This window comes from Hydra vulgaris, chromosome 12 (genome assembly GCF_038396675.1).
Source record: "Hydra vulgaris chromosome 12, alternate assembly HydraT2T_AEP".
In the NCBI taxonomy this organism is placed as follows: domain Eukaryota; kingdom Metazoa; phylum Cnidaria; class Hydrozoa; order Anthoathecata; family Hydridae; genus Hydra; species Hydra vulgaris.
The window spans coordinates 64219791-64240797 of NC_088931.1; the positions used below are offsets into that span (position 1 = coordinate 64219791).

The 21007-nt window shown below is 31.0% G+C and overlaps 1 protein-coding gene and 1 long non-coding RNA gene across 3 annotated transcripts in view; one reads left to right on the forward strand and one right to left on the reverse strand.

Moving 5' to 3' along the window:
- Positions 1-3883: 3883 nt before the first annotated feature.
- On the reverse strand, positions 3884-5105 carry LOC136088275 (uncharacterized). The gene is made up of 2 exons (XM_065811960.1): positions 4434-5105; positions 3884-4345 (listed from the first exon to the last, which is right to left on the reverse strand). Exons 1-2 carry the CDS (start codon positions 5103-5105, stop codon positions 3884-3886), a joined length of 1134 nt encoding a protein of 377 aa, XP_065668032.1.
- Positions 5106-20440: 15335 nt separating this feature from the next.
- The window catches only part of LOC136088920 (uncharacterized), a 29851-nt gene continuing 29284 nt past the window's right edge, over positions 20441-21007 (forward strand). The window contains exons 1-2 of one of the 2 annotated variants that reach the window (XR_010642638.1): positions 20441-20568; positions 20672-20799. This is a non-coding gene — a long non-coding RNA (uncharacterized LOC136088920). Of the gene's footprint in view, positions 20573-20671; positions 20800-21007 lie in introns of both variants that reach the window. The other variant, XR_010642639.1, reaches the window with a different exon arrangement.

Below are 21007 nucleotides of genomic sequence, written 5' to 3' on the forward strand. Positions count from 1 at the left end.
ATATTACATCCATGAATGACTAAAGTAACCCAATGTGAATGCAATAAACTAAATGAATAAAAGACAACGTAAATAGGCACTTGAAATAACAAATCAAATTATGCACGTGTGTTGTTGCGGCATAAAATTTAAATATTGTTCGGCAAAATACTGCATATAAAAATAATCGTTGCGAGTGGGATATGATCACTGATCTATATTATAACTGGATAGCGCATCTCCTAAGAAAATAGCGTAATTTTTGAAGCCAAAATATTTTCGCCAGCGCCATATTGGGAGGACCCACGGAGGAATATTATTTAGTTAAAATATTGTTTGGTGAACAAGCTATTTCTTTATACTAGTGGTTTAACTTTATGTTTTTTTATATTTAACATAGGTAGAATGTATGGAAAATTATTATTATTTTTTTTCAAATAATGATAACTATTTTTCAGTAAAATAATTACAATATTGATTCTATAAATGTCTGGAGAAAATTCCAAAAAGCGAGGGACTCAGTGTGTGCATTTGGTTGCAATAAAAGAAAACTTAGTGACAGTAAAAGAAGTGATAGCGATGGAATTTCTGATGATGAACCATCTTTAAAACGAAAGTTTGCTAGAACATTTCATAAGGGACTTTCTTAATTATTTTTGAAAATAAAAACATTTTAAAGTTTATTGACCTCTGTTAGTTTGCTTAGAATGTGGACAAATGGATTTAAATAACATCAGTTGTACAAAAAGTATAACAAACTTAATAAAATATCAAACGTTGTTTTTCCTACTTATTTTATACGGATTTCCTTCGAACACAGAAAAAAGAAAAAAATGGACCATCAAAACCGTTAAGAATGGAGTCCGAGTAATAGCAGTTTGATATGTTCTGATCATTTTTTAGAAAAAGATATCGACGGAACTGGACAACTGTTAGGTTAAGGGAAAATTTTTTTCCTAAAAAATTTTAAAAATCCCCAGACCGTATAAAAAAGGTATATAATCAATTATGTTTTTATGTATTGTACAGGTTTGTTCAATAGGTACCTTTTAGTTCTTAGTTACCTTATGCAGTGTGCTAGAGGGTTTTTAACACAACTGTAAGCAGCTAAAACATATAATAACTATTTTGCTATTGTATGCTTTAATTTTATAAATGCTGCATGAGTACTCGATGAGTCATCTACTCTTCATCTTCTAGGATTAACTCTTACTTCCAATCTTTCTTGGAAACCATATATCAAATCAGTTGCAAAATTAGCATCTGCTAGGGTTGCATCTCTTTATCGAGCTCAACACTTTCTTACTTAGGATTCTATTCTCCATCTCTATAAATCTCAAATCCGGCCTTGTATGGAATACTGTTGCCATATCTGAGGCGGCTCTTCTAATGATGCCTACTCGTGTTACTCGTCATTCAATTAAGTGTCATCCTTTTTCTGTGACTGTTCCTAAGTGCTCCAAAAACGCTTATTCGTCTAGTTTTTTTCGTTCGTTTTTCGTTTAGTTTTTTTGGAATTCGCTTCCTTCATCTTGCTTTCCTGATTTATATAATTTGCAATCCTTTAAGTCATCCATCAATAGTTATCTTGCTCTACAATCTTTATCTTTTTTCTTTCAGTAACTTCCAACTTTAATTAGTGGCTGCTTGTAGCCTTGTTGGAAGCGGAGATGTTTCAAAAAAAAAAGAAAAAAAAAAAATTATGTCATCTTTCTAACCAAGTATAGCAAAAACCTATAATAAAGTCTTTCATATGATTATTACATTAACAGAAGTAAGGACCATACCGTATAGTTAACGCGCAAAAAAAATTTAAACAAAGAAATCATATAATATAATATGTTTTTTATTTAAATCTCAATGCAAAGTTGATAATAATTGTTTTACCAGTTTGAGTAGGCAGAGGTGGCACTAAAAACGAAAGCATAATACAAAAACGAAAATTGAAAATATTTTTTTACATAAACTCATGTAGCAAAGTTGATATATATAGCCTTACAAGTTGCAGCAGATAAAGAAAAAAAAGCATAATAATAATAATAATTAAAAATACTTATATCAATTTTCAAAGAGAGAAAATATATGTCATTAACAACTGTAACAGATGAAATTTGCACTAAAATAAATAGACATATTAAACTAAAATTAAATTCTTGTAATAATTTTCCAATTACAAACATTTTGAAAAGTTCACTTTATACACCTTACCAATTCATTCAGATGACGATGGCACTAAAAAATAAACATAAAATACAGCATTGCCTTAAAATTATTTGGTTGTTAAAAAGTAAAGATATGTAAACCTTTCCAGTATTAACAGAAGAAGATAAAACTAAAAAATAAAAATACACAACATTATCTTGCAATTATATATGTAAATTATTTGTCGACACTGGAAAATATTTATTATTTAAAATCTATAAATTCTTATTAAAAATATGTGACATTACCAACTGGAACAGATGCAAGTGGCGCTAAAATAAAAAATAAAATCTTGTATTTATTTTTTAATAACAATCACGTTGAAAGGTTTAGATTATCTCTTACCAACTTGTTTAGATGATGATGGCACTAAAAAATAAAAATATAAAATACTATAGCATAGACTTATTTGATAAAAAAAAATGTTTTATGAAAAACCTTATATGAAAAATTAAATAATGTAGCAAAACCTTAAAATAATTTGGAAATTAAAATCATATATGAAAACAAAAATAAAAAAACCTTACCCATTATAACCGATGAAGTTGATGCTTAAAAATAAAAATGCAATACACAACATGACAGTGTAACTATTTAATAATTGAAACCATACTTAAAATTATCTTCCATTAATATATATATATAAATAAAAATATATACATATAAATATAATATATAAATATATATATACATATAAATATATATATATATATATATATATATATAAATATATAAATATATAAATATATATATATATATATATATATATATATATATATATATATATATATATATATATATATATATATATAACAATTTTATATATATAAAAATTCTCTCACCAATTATCGAAGTAAGGTTTGCTAAAGGTAAAAAAAATAAATTAAAATTGTTGGAATGTGAATGGAATATTTTTCAACTTTAAAATACACTTGTTTCGAGTTATCATATCTTTATAATGATGTATAAACAAAGTATACACTTTAAAATATTGAAACCTACAAAACTTACATACTTGTTTGCCATATTCACCTAAATGCCAACTTTAAATTAAAACAATTACTTGAATTTTATATTTGTAATGATGTATCAATTAGTTATATGTTGAAAATTATTGAAATCTATGAAACTTACGTATCTACTGACCGCACTCACCAAAATGCCAATTTTAAATCAAAACGTTTATTCAAAGCTAACAAGGAATACTAACACAGCATACAAATACTTTTATATGATATAGTAACTAACACAATTTAAACTAAACTTACTGATTGTTTGTTCTAATTTATCGATAGAAAAAAGAGTGACTTAATAAAATGTAAGTATTTGGAATACAAAAATACAACTAACAACAATCTACATAGGCATAATAAAGAACTGTATTTGAAAACTAATAGTAAATGACTAAATACTAAATTAATTCATATAATAATGTAGTTTTTTCTCGTAATCAACAAATCAATAAACAGATAGAATAAATCAATAAACGATAATCTTTTCTCCTAACTAAAACTCTGCTATTTACAAATTTTTCCTCAATATATATACTTTATGCTTTTCCTAACATATCCTTCAAAACACCGTCATAAATCACCGCAAAAACATATTTACAATTATTATTGGTTAAAACTATTAAAGCTATTAAATCTCTAACGTCATTAAATGTTCTAGAACTTTCCGGAATTACACTCCTCCTTGATCCTTACGGATCATCCAAATAGCAATCAAAGTATTTTGAAGGCATGCGCCGTTCCCGACCACTTCGTCGCAAAAGCATGTCGATTTCTTGGGGTCTATCTTCAGCTTCGACATTTTCCTCGTTCGTCTCTAATACATCTTTAACTTGCTCTCCTTGATTTTTAGCGTTCTCTAGACCAGTTTCAGTATTCATCTCTATTTCCACATCAGGGATAATGCAGGACTGAGTATCATTTCGAGGTCTAACGTGTTTCACATGACGCGGAATGCAGTTCACTTCTACGATTTGTTTCGACGTATTCCGAGTTATCGTAGCTGGTTGCCACTTTGTATAGCACCTCGCATTTGGTGGTTTCAGCCAGACTTTATCGCCGATTCGAAACCTCTTGTTCGTGACATTTTGCGCAGGAAGATTCTCTTTTCCCAATCCTTTCACATCAATGGTATAACTGTATATTTTTGTCGGCTGAGACATTGTACCAATATAGTGCTTCCGGTATTGACATTTTCGATCGTTCTGCTATTCTCTTGATCGTACGGTGGTTTCTTTCTACAATTCCATTTCCTTCAGGATAATAAGCGGCTCTAAATCTAATTTGTACTCCCCAACTATCAAGGAAACTCCTTATCTCTTTAGTTTTAAATGTCGGCTCATTGTCAGTCAATATTTCAGACGGTGCTCCACGTTCACAAAAAAAAAGACGGAGTATTCGGACTATGGCAAGACTTCCGTATGAGCTTGATAATTGTCGCCACAACGCGTATTTTGAAGGTCCGCAATCAATTAGACTCAAAAACCTGTCAGTGCCATAATGCGTGATGTCCATGGCCAATCTCTCCCAGTTTCCTTCAACATCCAATTTCCCTTTTTCCCACCGTATTGGCGCTGGATCTATTGACTGACATGGTTCGCAACTTTTTATCACATTTCGAACATCGTTTTCAGTAGCAGTCGGAATTGCTTTACGAACAAATTTTAACGTTCGATTCACTCCGAAATGTCCAGTTCTTTGGTGTATATCGGAAATAGATTCAGCCTTCGTAGCTACGATTCCCATACAACTATTCCGAAACTCTGGCACAGTCAGTTTGTTGAGCCATCTGCTGCGAACTCTTGTTAATGCGTCAACCAAATTATCTTTAGAAGGAATGAGTTTTACCTCAACGCTAACATTGTATTCTTCAATTAGCTGTTGCAATACGCTTAGTCTTCTTCGAATCAGCATTTCACCCGTCGCTTTTGATCTCAACCTTGATTTTCCTGTAAGGGCGTCAGAAACCCAGTGGAATACTGTCACGGAATCGGTAAAAACAGTCACTTTCTTCAGCCTCCACATCAAGCCATATTCATTCCACGTATCGCAGCGTAAAATTCTGCCATGTTTATATGAATATCAGACGTTTCTTTTCGCAGCCATGTTGCATCATCCACAGTAGTTTCCCCAACTTGAATAAGAGCACCCATCGCTAAAGAACTGGCATCAACCCACACTTTTCCCTCATCACCACACACAGCCCAATCACCACAAGCAGACTCGCAACGTTCCACCTCAGCAAATACTTCTTTAAGCACCCACTTAACGTTCTCATCATAAATTTCATCGTCCCAACCCTTCGTCAGACTGACAGCTTTCCTCTTCAAGAGACTACAAATCACTCGCAGCCAACCACACACAGGTAAATATCCTACCAACTGTCCACAGATTGAAAACACAACTCTCCTGGTTAACTTTTGCGAGATAGCATCAACTCGATTCCCTCTGGACCACATCAGTTTGTTACCGACCTTGCGCACACACAATCCTAACACACGAACTCCATCATTACCAATCTGCTCACCTTCTTTACTTTCTAAACCATATTTTAAAAAATGCCTCTTGACATAATCAAGACTCACCACACTTTCGTCTACGAAAATGTCGTCAACATAAGCGGACGTTCCACTCTTCACTCTTTTTAGTTGAAGATAAGCCTTGCGTAAATCAATAATTGCTGGTTTGTTACCCATTCTTCTCCATTCTCTAAGCTTTTCGACACACACATCTGCATCTCTCGTGTATGTCTCAATGAAATCGTTAGCTTCTCACCAGTCCAGAACAGGTCGGATTTTGTGGTCTTTGTTTCTCTGAATAACAGCCATTAAAGGAATCTGCCCTTTGGGCGGCCCAAATTCATTTTCGTCATACTCTAACAGCCACTTCCGATCAATCCAATCCTGTAGTTCGTTTTCATAGTCTGCTCTAGCGTGTTGTGGAATTCCGTACTGTGCCACTTTATTGCGCAATCGGTCGGGGCTTTCTCCATCTCTCCATTTCCATTTGACTCTCCATTCAACACCATTAAAAACTGCTTCGTGATCTTTCTTTTTTATTTCGATTTTCTTAACTTTGTCCTTGTTCAAAGCCGATGCTCCACAGTAACTCAATCCGAACTTCGCTTTTCCCAAAGGAGAAATGGATACTCCTCCTAGTAATTTAATGGAACTCATTCCGAGCATCATATCAACTCCAAACGGTTGGAAGTCCACTAAAATAACTTCATCACGTGCTTTAATGCCATCAACCTCAAGAATCACGACCGCTGACCCAGTGCACTGATGAACTTTTCCTTCAAACGTTACTACCTTTTGAGAGTTTGAGTACCTACATTGACTTTTGGGCAGGAATTTTTTATTCAAAATCGTCTTCGAACATCCTGTGTCCACTAAAGCTGTCGCAACCATACCGTTAACTTTTAAACGAATAACAGATAATGCGCTCATTCCACCGTTGTTCAGGAGCGAGGTAGCGCAGATTCCTCGCTCCTGCAATCGTTTCCCTACAGCTTCCAGCATTTCGATGCAATTTGTCCTTCCTCACCACATTTAAAACATCTAACAGTCTTCGGTGGGTGACAAGTTCTTTGTAAGCAAACAACTCTTTGCAATGTGATTCAAACCTTTGCAGTTGTAACACACTAACGCGGTTTTTGTAGCATGGCGTCTAGATACAGCGCCAACAGCGTCACTGTCAATCACATTTGCACAGTTCAAAGCAGCTCTTACTCTGGGTAACATTATATTAATCGGGTCCATTACGGCTCGAAGTCTTGATGATAAAACTTCCCGCAAACCCACAACAAACGCCAAACGCACAGACTTCTCTGATAATTTAGCAAGATAGGCTAATCGTCTTAAATCAGCCAAAAACACGTCGGCTTTTTCTCCGTCACATAGTTTTCGTTTTGTAAACAGTTCATATGCAGTATATGCATCTACAGAAAACGCCGCTAATAACACACGCTCGACTTCCACAACATCTTTTTTATCTTCCGCGGTTAAAGCATCGTACACTGCACAAGCAGCTTCTCTGAGAAGAATCGGAAAAAGTAGTTCAAGCTTTAAGTTCTGAATTTCAGCAATCACTTTCGTTCGTTGAATCCAAACAGCAGCATCCGAAGTGCCATCATACGTTTCAAACATATCAAATAATCTCATACTTGGTTCCATGCCCGGTTAGCTTGTAGTTTTTTCTCGTAATCAACAAATCAATAAACAGATAAATTAAATCAATAAACGATAATCTTTTCTCCTAACTAAAACTCTGCTATTTACAAATTTTTCCTCAATATATATACTTTATGCTTTTCCTAACATATCCTTCAAAACACCGTCATAAATCACCGCAAAAACATATTTACAATTATTATTGGTAAAAACTATTAAAGCTATTAAATCTCTAACGTCATTAAATGTTCTAGAACTTTCCGGAATTACAAATAAGGATATAACTGACTGATCCTCTCAAAAGCAAGTTCATCTAAGCAAAAGTTAAATTAACTTTATTTTTACAAAGAAATATAAAAATTTGCATATAGTAAGTCATTTGTGTGTGTATATATATATATATATATATATATATATATATATATATATATATATATAATATATATATATATATATTATATATATATAATAAAAATAACTAGTGAGCTTTTGAAAAAAGAAAGTAACTAACTGATGTTGTTGGCTGACGCCATTTCACAACTTTGAGCATCTAAAACAGCGAAAGAAATATATAAGTTATACATAAAGGTTTAGATAGTGGCCAAATAATAATTTAAAAACAGTTTAATAAACTTATATAAAAATAACTTTATTTTTTTAGATTATAATTTATTAGTTATAAATTATAATCTAAAGGCATTCCTTGTTAAATAAAGACAACGTTCAAACTTCAAATTAGATATGATTCATAACTAATTTGATTCATATCTATTTTATATTATGTTTGGCTGTTTACCCGTGATGCTTTTAGAAATGATTAGATAGTTAAACCTCAAGAATTGATGTTTAAATTTTTAGTCATAAACTAAAAGCCAGGGCAAATATATCAACACAACATATTTAAAAAAGAGACATATGAAGATTAGTTTTTAATATAAATTATTATCTAGTAGATAATAATATCTACAGATATTCCTATTTATGTAAATTAAGGCAAACTTTTATCAGTTTATATTTATCAAGTTGATCACTTATGCTTATGCTTATGATCTGTTATAAGAAATAATGTTCTCATTATAAAATTATTTTTAAACTAATGTATGCACTGACTATTTTAGTCCTAAAGTAAATATTTTCTCTTGCTATTTGATGCATTTGCGGATTGGTTGGGTTACATATTGTTCTTTGCTGATTTTTTACAAAAATTTTGTAGATGTATGTTTTTGAAGTTCTATGTTTTTTTGACAAGTGTTGATAAATTTTAATGTTCTTAAGTAAATCTGCTTTATTTTGCGTTTAGTTTTGAGATTCCTTGCACTCAGTAATAATGCGCTTTGAATATGCAATATGGTTTTTTGAGTCTTTTAATTAGGTGAATGAGCTAAAGCACTGTCATTATTATACTTATTATATTGTATTGAAGCTTCTAAACTTATGAACCTTTTTTTAAATTAGCTTTATAAAAAATAAATAGAACATAGAAAAAAAAAAAAATGTTTACAATAAACGACCCTTGAAGTATAAATGCCAAATTGGTAGTGTGCAAAGACCTTCTGCTTATAACAATTGTGCTAAAATTCAGCCTTTGAATATATTGTCAACTTATGATATGTTTTTAAATTTATAAGCATACATCAATGCAAACATCTCTATAAATATCTTATCTCTATAAATCCTAAATCCATCCTTGTATGGAACACTTTCGCCATATCTTGGGCAGATCTTCTAGTGATGCCCTTTCTCTTTTAGACAAGGTGCAGAAATGAATTGTTTTTGCACCTTGACTTGCTCTTGCAGCAAACAAGGAGCTGCTCTTGCAGCCAACCTCGAACCATTATAACATTATCGTAATGTTGCTTCTCTTTCTATTTTTTATAAATACTACAATGGACACTGCTCTAAAGAGCTAGCGTCACTTGTGCCATCTACTAAAATTCATTCTTGTGTTACTCATCATTCAATAAAGTCTAATTGTTTTCCTATGACTGTTCCTAAGTGCTCCCAAAATTCTTATTTGTCTAGTTTTTTTTCCTTAAACTTTTTTTTTCACTTGCTTCATCTTGTTTTCCAGATTCATATAATTCGCAATCTATTAATTTTTCTGTTATTCATTATCTTGCTCTATAAATTTCATCTTCTCTGTAACAGTTGCTTGCAGCCTTGTTGGAAATAAAGATGTTAAAAAAAAAAAAAACATTTCCAATGTTAGCCCATTGTATTGTATTAGCTGGGATGTTATGCATTTTACACTTTTTTTTTGTAAAAAAATTTTTTTTTTAGTAATAAAAAAATTAGCAATACAATAAACTAAGTAAATGATATAAAATTTCCAAAGAAGTAAACTAAAATTAGATTTATCTATAGCCTGCAGTAATTTATGTTTTAAAAACTATTTTATCTAGTTCAAAAATATATAACAGTATACTGAACATCAAATAAATAAGATAATAAAGGCTATTACTAACCAATCTGTAGAAAAAATAGTTAAATATTTATGCTAAGTAATGCAAATGAAGAAATAAAAACTTTACTATACTTAGGTCACAAACAATTCATAACATAGCTATTAACAATAACAAATCATTTAGTTAAAGCATAAAAAGTAAATAAGTTTCTCACCAGTCAACCATCACAATTGAAACTTGTTAAACTAATTAGCCAAGCACACTTTATAAGCCTTTTTCCTTTAAGCAGAGTCTTTTTCACAATTAATGACTGAATTTTTAATTTTACATGCAAACGATCCAAAAAACATTACGCAGAATAATTTTTGGATTATTAGCATGTTTTTATACTACAATAAAATTCATAATGCAGAACTGCCTTCAAAAAATCTTTTAGGCATCAATCAAGAAGAATCCACACAGTTATTAATTAAATCATATCCTTGAAGTGTTCTAAAAAATAAAAACAACCACAATGCAAAATAAGAAAGTAGTCGGAAATAAAATAATCTTACACTAACTCCTGTAAAATGAATTATAAATAATTTTGACACAAAAATATTGCTGAAACTGAACTTGTGGGAAAAAAAGGTACAGCAACATATTTCAATTGTGTAACAACATTGATCAAGATAACGCCATACATAATGGTCACAATATAAGTCTCTATATTATAGAGACTTATATTGTGATTTTTGACTTATAGATTATAGGTCAAAAATCAAGCTTTATAAATACAACATATAAAAGTCATTTTTGACACAGGCTTTGAGCTATTATTCATTTTACTAAAGTGTCAAATAGCAACATTATTTTCAATACAAATATTAAAAAATTCACTTTATCTTGCAGATAATTCACCAGTAAATATAAATGGTCGATATGATGGCACATAAAAGAGAACCACTCCTAACTAACTAAATTTTTTGTGTGGAGACAACTAAAAACTTCACTTCTTATCATTGGTATCTCAACTTTTACACTTTGTTTTGGAGCAAAATTCTAAACCATTCAATTTCGCCTTATTCTATCTTCTATAAAGTATAAACTTTATGAACTTATTTTTGAAATTGACTCACTTCATTTGTAATACCTTTAAGATGACACACACACACACAAAAATCCAGTCTTTATTAATAATTATTCCTCTCCTAAATGATGATTAAATTTAAATTAGTCAAAACCCCATGGAGAGTTCGATGCTTTTAATTGATTTCTCTAATTCTATAAAAATACCTAGTCTTCTGTCCACTTATTCTTGTCTAGAATATGACCTTTGAAAATTAGCAATTTTAATATAAATAGTCAATAGACGGGTTGGAATTGTTTTGAGTTTGTCCGTTGATGTACGCATGCGCAAATTCTTGACAGTCAAAACAAATCGTTAAGGGGTAATTTTTTGCTGGACTTCGTATTAAACTTCTAAAGATGTGGTCAAAATCTTTGTATTTTACCATGTTAAACAGTAGTGATTTTTTCCCCAGCAAAACATAATCAATAAGAAATTAAGCAAATTTACAGTAGGCTATTGAATGTATTTGTTGTAAGCGTAAATCTATCAGGAATAAAAGGGTAGTTTTCAAACCTTGTTATGTAACTATAACATCTTATTATAAGACAGGAGTATATCAGAACTTGCAGAAACTAATGTTATTGCCGCATAAAGATAAATTGTATTTTAGTCCGAGCAACTTAAAATAAAAAATAAATGACGGCAATTAAGTAAGATCTTGATAAAACAAAGTCAATAATTATTTGTTAACAACAGAGCTTTGTGTATTTTGTTATCTTTAGTACATTTTTACTGGTCAAATAAATTATTGCAACTACACAAAATCTGACATTTAGCCACACACAAAAAAAGAAATCTTCAAAAATATTTTAAAAAATAACAAGATTAGCACAAAAAAGACACATCTCATTGTAGACACAATCAATATAAAAAAAATTACTTCGATTTTGTTAACGTTATTTTGACAAGGAAATATTTTACAAAACTTTTTTATGAGAACTAGCATGAAATATCATAAGTAACTTTAACTCATATACCAAAATATCCTTAAATCAAGCCTTTTAAACCAAGGTCTTTCAAAAAAAAAGTTTTAAAACAAAAAACAAAGTTTAATGGAAAAAAAGGAAAATATTTGAAGCTTCATAAAAGAATTGATAAATAAATGTCTAAATCTTTAAAAAAATCATTTCAAAGGCAAAATTAAATACCAAATCATATTTTTAACAATATGTGGCTATGAAAATAAACGTTTTTTATAAGCTGAAATACATTACAAAATAATCGTGCAGAAAGAAGAACCCTATTAAACATAATTTTATTTTAAGCAACTGTTGCATATCCAGGAACCAACTGGAGCTTGTGTAATTTTCACACAAGAATAATGAAACCACTCAACTTTACAACCTGGTTTATCACATGCTATCATTGGTTCAAAACAGGGTCTTTTATAAATACAGTAGTACTTTTGTTTATTGTCTAAACATAAATCATTTTTGTATGTAACAACTTCAGGAGGTAAACACTCAATGAATAATTTCCGGAGCAAAGGCATCATTTCATCAATAAACTTTAAGTCTCTTGTAACTCGAACTAATAAATAATGATTTGAAGCCCAAACAAAAAAATCACAATGTTCTTTATTTAGAACATATAGTTAACCCTGCACTTGTGCATAATATTTATGATTTTTCTTCATGTTTTCAAATGAATCAATAGGGAAATTTTTATCTGTTTCCCAATTCACTAAACCATTTCGATAATTGAATGGACAGTTTATTTCTAGCAAACCGGCAGTATGGCAAGAACAGCTTACTATAGAGTCAGGTGAAGCTCCTAAGTATGGTTTATTGTATAAAATGTGAAGGTCTGAAGTTGTCAATTGGAAGTTTTTGTGTTTTTCTTTCATAATGGTTTCATAGTGTTACATTCCATTTCTTTGCCATAAGTTAAGGAAGGTGTGTTATGTGCTTTCGTATAACACATTAGCTTATTAAGCAATGACTTACTCGAGTTGTTATATTTGAAATGCATAACTTCATAAAAATTAGAGGCTGTAATTCTCCCTGTTCTGTGAATTTTGAATGTAATGGATAAACTCTACAGTTTAGTAATTTCAGATAAAAAAATCAAATGAACTCGAGGTGTAAGTTAATTTGTATTTTTTGTATTTTAAAAAACATCTCTATTAAAACAGAATCATCTAAATTAATTGCTTCAATCAATCAAACAGACTTGTTAAAGGTTCTGGTCATAGATTTTCTTCTGTCTCATCATATATCAATATACCGTCAGTATTTTTCTAAGACAATACGTAATTAAAATACGCTGCTTTAGGCATAACCTTTGGTTGTTCTTGAACTTTATCTAGACCCAAATTATTCCATCAATTTCTGCATTGATGGAATAATTTTTACAGTACTTTTGGCTGATCTTATTTCACATGGTAAATCATTACATTTTGGTCTATTAAAGGATATATTTTGCAATGATGATGCTTCAGCCTTTCTCTTTATTTGGTTCCATTGATACAGTTTACTAGTAACAGCAGTCTTATTGGCTTCAGTTCGATCGTTTATCGATTGGATACTGGTCCGGTAACGTTTCCTTGTTTGTTAATGTTAATTTCTTCTTGTAATCTAATTGATCACTACCGTTTAACATGCTAAAATACAAAGATTTTGACCACATCTTTAGAAGTTTCCATCGAAATCCAGAAAAAAATTAACCAACAACGATTTGTTTTGACTGCCAAGAATTTGCGCATGCGTACATCAACGGACAAATTCAAAACAATTCCAACCCGTCTAATGCGTTTTCCTTTTTAAATATTAACTCATTTATATAAAAGTAATGTTACCAATGTTATTAAATTTTTTTTTTCGCTTAACCCATTCCATTTGCTTTAAACTTTTTCGCTTTCCCGACCTTCGCTTTTAAAATTTTCGCTCTTAAAAGTTTCGCTTTAAAGACACCGAACCATGGCTATCTTTATACTAACAGGCCGTGTAAACGTACAAAATGTCCGATAAACTAGGGGCCATTGAATAATACAGCTGATTTATGTATCATATTAAATAAACGTTTGTAATAAATTCTTTTGAATGAGAAAACACAGGTTTAACATTATTCAAGTAAAAAACAAGTTTAATAATCCTAACTTAACAATAAATAAGTTTAATCTGTGAAGTAAATGTTTTATTAGCGAAACTAGATTAGATAATTTTGATACAAAATAGATAAAATGCATAATTAAATAAAGTTATTTTAAATTAAAAACAGTTGGTTTATAATACATTCATTGAGAAACAATACTAGTCTAGAAGGAATGTACAAGGAAGACAAAAAATAAAATGAGATTAGTAGATAATATATTCGCAAAAGATATTAGATTAATTTAAAAATTCTGAAATTTGACCCCCCCTCCACCTGTTGCCGTGCGTAAATTTCTGTCCCCACCCCCCCTTAAAGTCCGTACGTTTCTCAAATACCCCCCCATCCCTCCTCGAATATCCCCACCCACCCCTCCTTTATTTTTTTTTCTCAATAAAAAAGTTTATTTAAAAAAAAAAAAGACGGAGGGTACCACCTTAGATACTTTATACGACCCCAAAGCTCTTTGTTTGCGCATTTTATAGAACGTTTTCAAGTATATAAACAAATAATAATTAAAATAAATTAAAAACACATATACCGTAAGTGTGTATTTGGGCGAGAGGTTAATGCGGAGGACAACGTCGACGGAGAACCAGGATCGATACCCAATTAGGTTGAGTAAACTTTTTTTTTGTTTTAATAACGAATCAAATGTAAATAAACTATACTTAAGTTGGACGTTTTTTTCAGGCACCCCTCTTTAGTAAGTTAAAAACGAGTCTTACGTGAGATCAGTAATATTGAAAACAAAGGGTAAAACCCAGTGGGAGAGGGCAACAGCAAATTTTGTGCCCTTTTGCTAATTAAAGAAGCTTTTTATTTTAGCAAAACCTAGCGGTCAAATTTGGAAGATTTTGAGACGCCATTGACACGTTTTTTTTGGGGGTGACTCCGTCCCATCAACCACGGCCCTCAGGGCCAGTATATAAGATGGTGGTATGCGTGCATGTGCCCCCTCAGGATTTTTTGATGTTCCAGATAGAACACTTTCACACATCGTGCAAACTTAAGTTTGTTAATATGCCAGATGAGGTGGCCTTGCAAAAAATTTGGATGGCGGAATCATGGGAACAATAAGCCCTAAAGCGTTTGCCTCCCTCCTTCCCAGCCCAAACGTGAGGGAAATATGTTGCAAAATTTTTAATTTTAACATCTAAAACTAAATTAAAATTTATCGACAGATTTTAATTTTTGTAGAAAAATATTGTAAGTTATAAAAAAGTTATGACCATGCAAAATTTACACCCCTCTCATTTTGGGGGTCGGGAGGGTAAGCGTTTTAAGGCTTTTTGTTCACAGGCCTCCGCCATCCCGATATTTTGCAAGGCCTCCCCATTTGGCATAGGTATAAACAAACTTAAGTTATGAGTTTGCACGATGTGTGAAAGTGTCCTATCTGGAACATCAAAAAATTCTGTGGGCGCCCATACATGTGTGTGCATAGAGGAAAACTATACCCTCTACTCCATATACCATACATCTTTTTATGTTGGCAAACTAGAACCTTTAGTCAGAATGTAACTTTTCTATTGATTAGCTGGTTAATTGTGATAAATTAGAAAATCGAAGTACGTACTTTTAAATTGAACCCTCCCCCCCCCCTCCCATACGCTTTCGTACGCTTTTTGAAGACCTCCCCCTCCCCCCTATGAGCGTACGTACTTTATGGACGACCCCTTAGTTATAAAGATAGCCGTGCACCGAACCGATCTAGACACAACCTACTCTTTGGTGCCTAATAGAAGGGGGGCTAGAATAAGCGGGGAGGGGGGGTTGGAAATATCACTAAAACTTAATAAGCAGGGGGGCTGGAATAGGCGGGAGGGGGGGAGGAAGGGGTTAGAAAATTTCAAGCTTTTTTAAATACGTAGCAAATAAGCAATAAAACATAGCAATAACTAAGTAATGTTTTTGTTAATTATTAACATATATATTAGTGTCTGAAAATAAGTAAATATATAATAAAGAAGTACTAAAGTCCAAAGAAGAAATATCAACAGAAGTCCAGAGGTCTGATATTACAACGCATACAAGTAAATAAGTACTGAAAATGATATGACGTGACGATAGAAAGAAGAAAATTTCTTTTTTAATGAATAATGACGTAACGATAGAAAGAAGAAAATAGAACGTTCTTTTTTTTTCATGCTTTATATAAGGTTACTTTCTATATATATATCGTCCCCTCAGTATTATCTTGTTCTATGTCGCTAAACTATGGTTTTGAAAAAAAGGCATTTGAATTTTCAAAAGCCCTAAAAATGTTCAAAATAAACTTTGCACCAAATTTTGTTATTATAAAATTGTCAAGGTCAATATATAATACCCTTATAAACCATTTTTAGAAAATTATTGTGTATTTAGTGTTTAAAAAAATGATTTTTGACTTTTGAGATAGAACAAATTACTGACAAACTTTACAAAATACAAAAATTGTATAATGTTCTATGTCAATTTCTTTGGGTTTTTTTAATTATAGTTTGTCCAAACATGCACAAATGTCTTATTTGGTGAATGTTTTGAATGTATTTCTTACCAAGGACGGATACAAAGATGGGAGTATCCCCCTCCCCCCCCCCCTCATCTTAAGAATTATCAATCTTCAAAATATTATTGATAGAAATTAAAAAAAAAAAAAAAATACAAAATATTATTTTGCAACATTTGAATTTTTGGCAAAAAATAGTTAGTTATATACACATTTAATATATTTATTAGTAAACTAATTTATAAGCATTTTTTACGCTCTTCGCGTGCATCTTATTTTTGTTCAATATGACTTAGATGCTGAGCCCGTTCATAATCATTTAAAGTACCTTCAGCACTTTTGATTTTAAAAAATTTACACTAATTACCCCTATCTTTTTTTCTTTGCCGGAAAGAATTATTGAACTTAGTTAGAAAAATGATCAAATAAAACAGTGGTTTTAGCTGAAAAAATCATTTTTTTTGGTCATATAACCCCCTCCCCCCTAGTACAATGACCTGGATCCACCCCTGTTTTAGACATTATTTGGTTGTGTTCAAGTAAAACATTTTTTTTTTCATGAAACAATTATATTAAGACATAAAAATAATTAAGAAAAGTACATGGGAGATGCACATGAATTACTAAACACAAAGAGTTGCCATATAATTTCTATCAATCTCAGGCATGTAGGGCATCATTTTTTTAATATCTTCATTCTTTTCTTTTGAAAGTAAGTGGCTTTTTTTGGTCTGAATTGACAGTTTTGGTGCAGTTATGGGATATGCTGTAGATTTCTTTTTTCTTAATGATTGGGCACCTGCAAAAACTGAGGTGAAGCCGTCTGCATGTTTTGTTTTAAATGAAACAGTAAAAGGATGATTGGAATAGTATTTTAATTGCTTTACTTGAGTAAAGGGCACTTTGGTAAAGTTATACCTTTCAGCTCCAGCTTGAATATTTAAAAAATCAACATCTTTCATCTGCAGGATATTGAAAGGTTTCTGTCGCCTAACAGACTTTAGTATTCTGATCAGACCCAGTGGACTGTATACCTCAGTTTTTTTTAATTTTTAATCAATGCTGCTATGAACCGCATCAACCTCTTGAACACAGCCATGTCCGCTTGCAGAAAACTTTTGAGTGATAGATTCAACATCAGGATGAGCATTTAAAAAATGCTTTATTGCCGTGCTCATAATACTGTTTCTATTTTGCGGAACGCAAGAATCTAACCATAAAATGAGGTTCTTAAGTTGTGGATGGGTGGTAAGCACAGATTCTAAAATTCGTAGGATTGCAGATGCCAAATCATTTCCGGCTCTGCCAGATTGGCTTTCAGACCAGATACAACAATAAACATCTTTATCTAAAGAAAGATGTGCTGTCATGTTATAAACAGACAGCTTCCTAAGATAAATAAAGTTGGATATCTCAGCCTTGGGAACTGTTAAAACATTTTGTAAATCAAAACAGAGAACAGGATGTCCTGACTGTCTGTCTTTTTTGCGCTCTTCGCGTGCATCTTCTTTTTGTTCAATATGACTTAGATGCTGAGCCCGTTCACAATCACTTAAAATACCTTCAGCACTTTTGATTTTAAAAATTTCACACTTATCACACCTATCTTTTTTTCTTTGCTGGAAAGAAATATTGAACTCAGTTAAAAAAATTTCAGAGTATAAGTGCTTTTTAGCCGGTTGAAATCGTTTTTGCTGACAAAAGTCTTGGTAAAGCTCATACAGTCGACTAATAGACAATTCAGACTCAAAGTATTTTCTATTTGTATTAGCACGGCAATAGTGCGAGTCTATAACCGGAATACTATATATGTGTTTCCTAACGCCATCTCTGGCCGCGTCAGGAATTTTCTTTTTTGTATGTTTACCTTGTTTTCTTGGGGTAGGCGTGTTTGTATCTGTTTGGAAATGTTTATAAAAATATGAAATTCTTTGTTGGCTTATGTCAAGAGTGTTTAAAAAGAAAGGTTTGCAAACTCTGATGGGAATCCCTGCCAGGTGAAAAAAGTAGGCAAATGAGTATTGCCGCCTCGATGAAATTGCAAGTGTTCGTTTAGTTTTTTTCACAATACGTGTTGTATTTTCACTATAAAAGTGTGCTTTGAGGTCATCATTGAGTCCCCAAAATTTGTTAAATAGTAACTCCCGTTGCTCTTGCGGAAAATAAATGTGGCATTTAAATTTACAGTTAGTACAGTCCTTCTCATTATTGATCTCTCTATTTCTTCTTATCACTTTATTCCTGCTTTTATACTCCTGGCCAGCTTGACGCCTTTTTTTATTGACATTGCAATTCCAGCTATCTGGATTTCTGGTTCTTTTACGTCCAACTTTTTTTTTTGTCGAGAGTTGCTCTATTGGCACAACTATTTCTAAATCCGTATGTAGTAGCTTATTGTGGAAACTTGAATCGACACTGTAGAAATAAAAAGTATAAACTTTAGCTACATTTAAAAACAACATAATATTAAAAAAAAATCAAAAATAATGACAATTGGAATTTCATAAGCATCCTAATTAGCAGGGTAATATAAGTTATTTTTTTACAGTTAGGAAATAAATAATATAAAGAATTTAGTCTTACTTAAAGACTTTGCACAATATATATATAGTTATTTAAAGGCACAATATATATAGTTATACATATAGTTATATATATATAGTTATACATATAGATTTATAGTTAGTTAACTACTAGTACTGTGTATGAGAGCTAGTCTTAAGTTATTTTAACCCTTTAATGCACGATATTTATATAATAGTTGATAATGCACGATATAATAGTTGACTATTTTATCGTTAAAAGAACATAAAATGGAATCCAATTATCGGAAAAATAAAATTTTCCTTTTTATTTTCAAATTTTAAAATTACCATAGTAATAGAAACTACTTACGAGTCGGTATTAAGTAATTCAAAGTCAACTGTTTCTTTTGTAACTAAACCAATAAACTTACTTGACGACATTTTGAAAATATCAAAATAAAAAGTCACTTGACTTGCGCTACAACATTGATTTGCAGATTTGGGCATTAGAACTAAATAATACTAATACTAAAATGTATAAATGTATAAAATTTATAAATGTATAAAAAAATAAACTAATACTAAAATGTTTTAAAAAAGTGAAATAGAATAAGATAAAACTAACAAAATACGTAAAATTGTAATTAGAACAAAGTCAAATTGAATAAATCTTGACGAAGCAGAGAAGGTAATAATTTATTGATAAGTGGAAATAATACATTATACTTTTTTAAACAATAAAAATTGGTTTTTGCAAAAAAAAAAAAAATTTGTAGATAATACTGAGGGGACGATATGTTTGTGTGCCACAAAATTTGAAATCAATTTTTGAAAGCTTTTTTCTCAACCAATTTTGCTCAAATTTTGCACACTTTATCATTTTCGATGACAATACAAGGAAATGGAAAAATTTGACCAAAAAAGTTAATTAAGTTAACAAAAATTTAATTTGTATTTCCCCATACATTTTATTTATTTGATATGAATTGCGTATTACGTCACAAAAATCATTGATTTGCAAATTATTTGCAGTTTCGAAGACATTAAAGCGCAGCGATTCAAAACCTATTGTTTTTTAAGTCTTTAGTTATTAAGTTAAGTTATTAAGTTATTAAGTTATAAGTACTAAGTTATTAAGTTAAAAAACAAAAATTTAGTAAAAACAGTAATTTTTAAATTTAAAAAAAAAAAAAACAGTAATTTTTCCTTCTTCAAAAGATAACAAAAAAAGAATTTCTAGGCCCAATAGAATTCTGCTTGCATAAAGCATGGATTTGAAAAAAGAATTTTTTTTTGATTTACTGGTTTAAAACAAAGTTTTTTGAATGAATGATATTACGTAACGTAAGTAAGTAGTGAAAAAGAAAATTTATATAAAAAATTGTCTTGTCTTGGATGGAATTTTTTCTAAAATTTAATAGCCGGGGGGGTCGGAATAAGATTGTTCTGGATGGAAAATTTTTGAAAAATTAATTAGCGGAGAGGGGGGGGGGGGTCGTCTATTAGGCACCAAAGAGTACTTGAAATCTTTTCAAAAAGTTGCATCTATTTTTGTCTCTAAAGTTATAAGCAGTTTCCGAGCGGCACGTAAAAATTTTTAAACTCCTTAAGTTATATGGAACAAGTCTATACAAAAATTAGAATGTCCACTCAAAATGTTTAGTTTTCCTTTTTTTTTACATGTAGCGACCAGACTAAAAACATGGAAACGAAATGTGAAGATGTATCTCACTACAGAAAATTGCTATTATTCTTAAACGATTCTACGTTAAAAAGTAATTTACAGGATGTGATTTACTATTCTCCTATTCCAGGTAGAGCTATTTGATATTATAAAACAATATAATAATTCATTTATTAAACCTGATACATTGTTATACGTACACACTCAAACACACACGCACACACACACAAACACAAACACACCCGTACATATATAACAATATACCATTTATTAGTTAACATTTATTTTTAAGAAAAATAGATATGTATTGCTTGCTGCTGTTAATTTAACATAGTTTC

Bases quoted from the DNA above. Each gene is read 5' to 3' on its own strand.
- LOC136088275 (XM_065811960.1), bottom strand. From the start codon at position 5,105: ATGCTGATTCGAAGAAGACTAAGCGTATTGCAACAGCTAATTGAAGAA. The intron at 4,346-4,433 runs GTAGAAAGAAAC...ACAATGTCTCAG, and splicing joins ATCCTGAAGGAAATGGAATT to CCGACAAAAATATACAGTTA.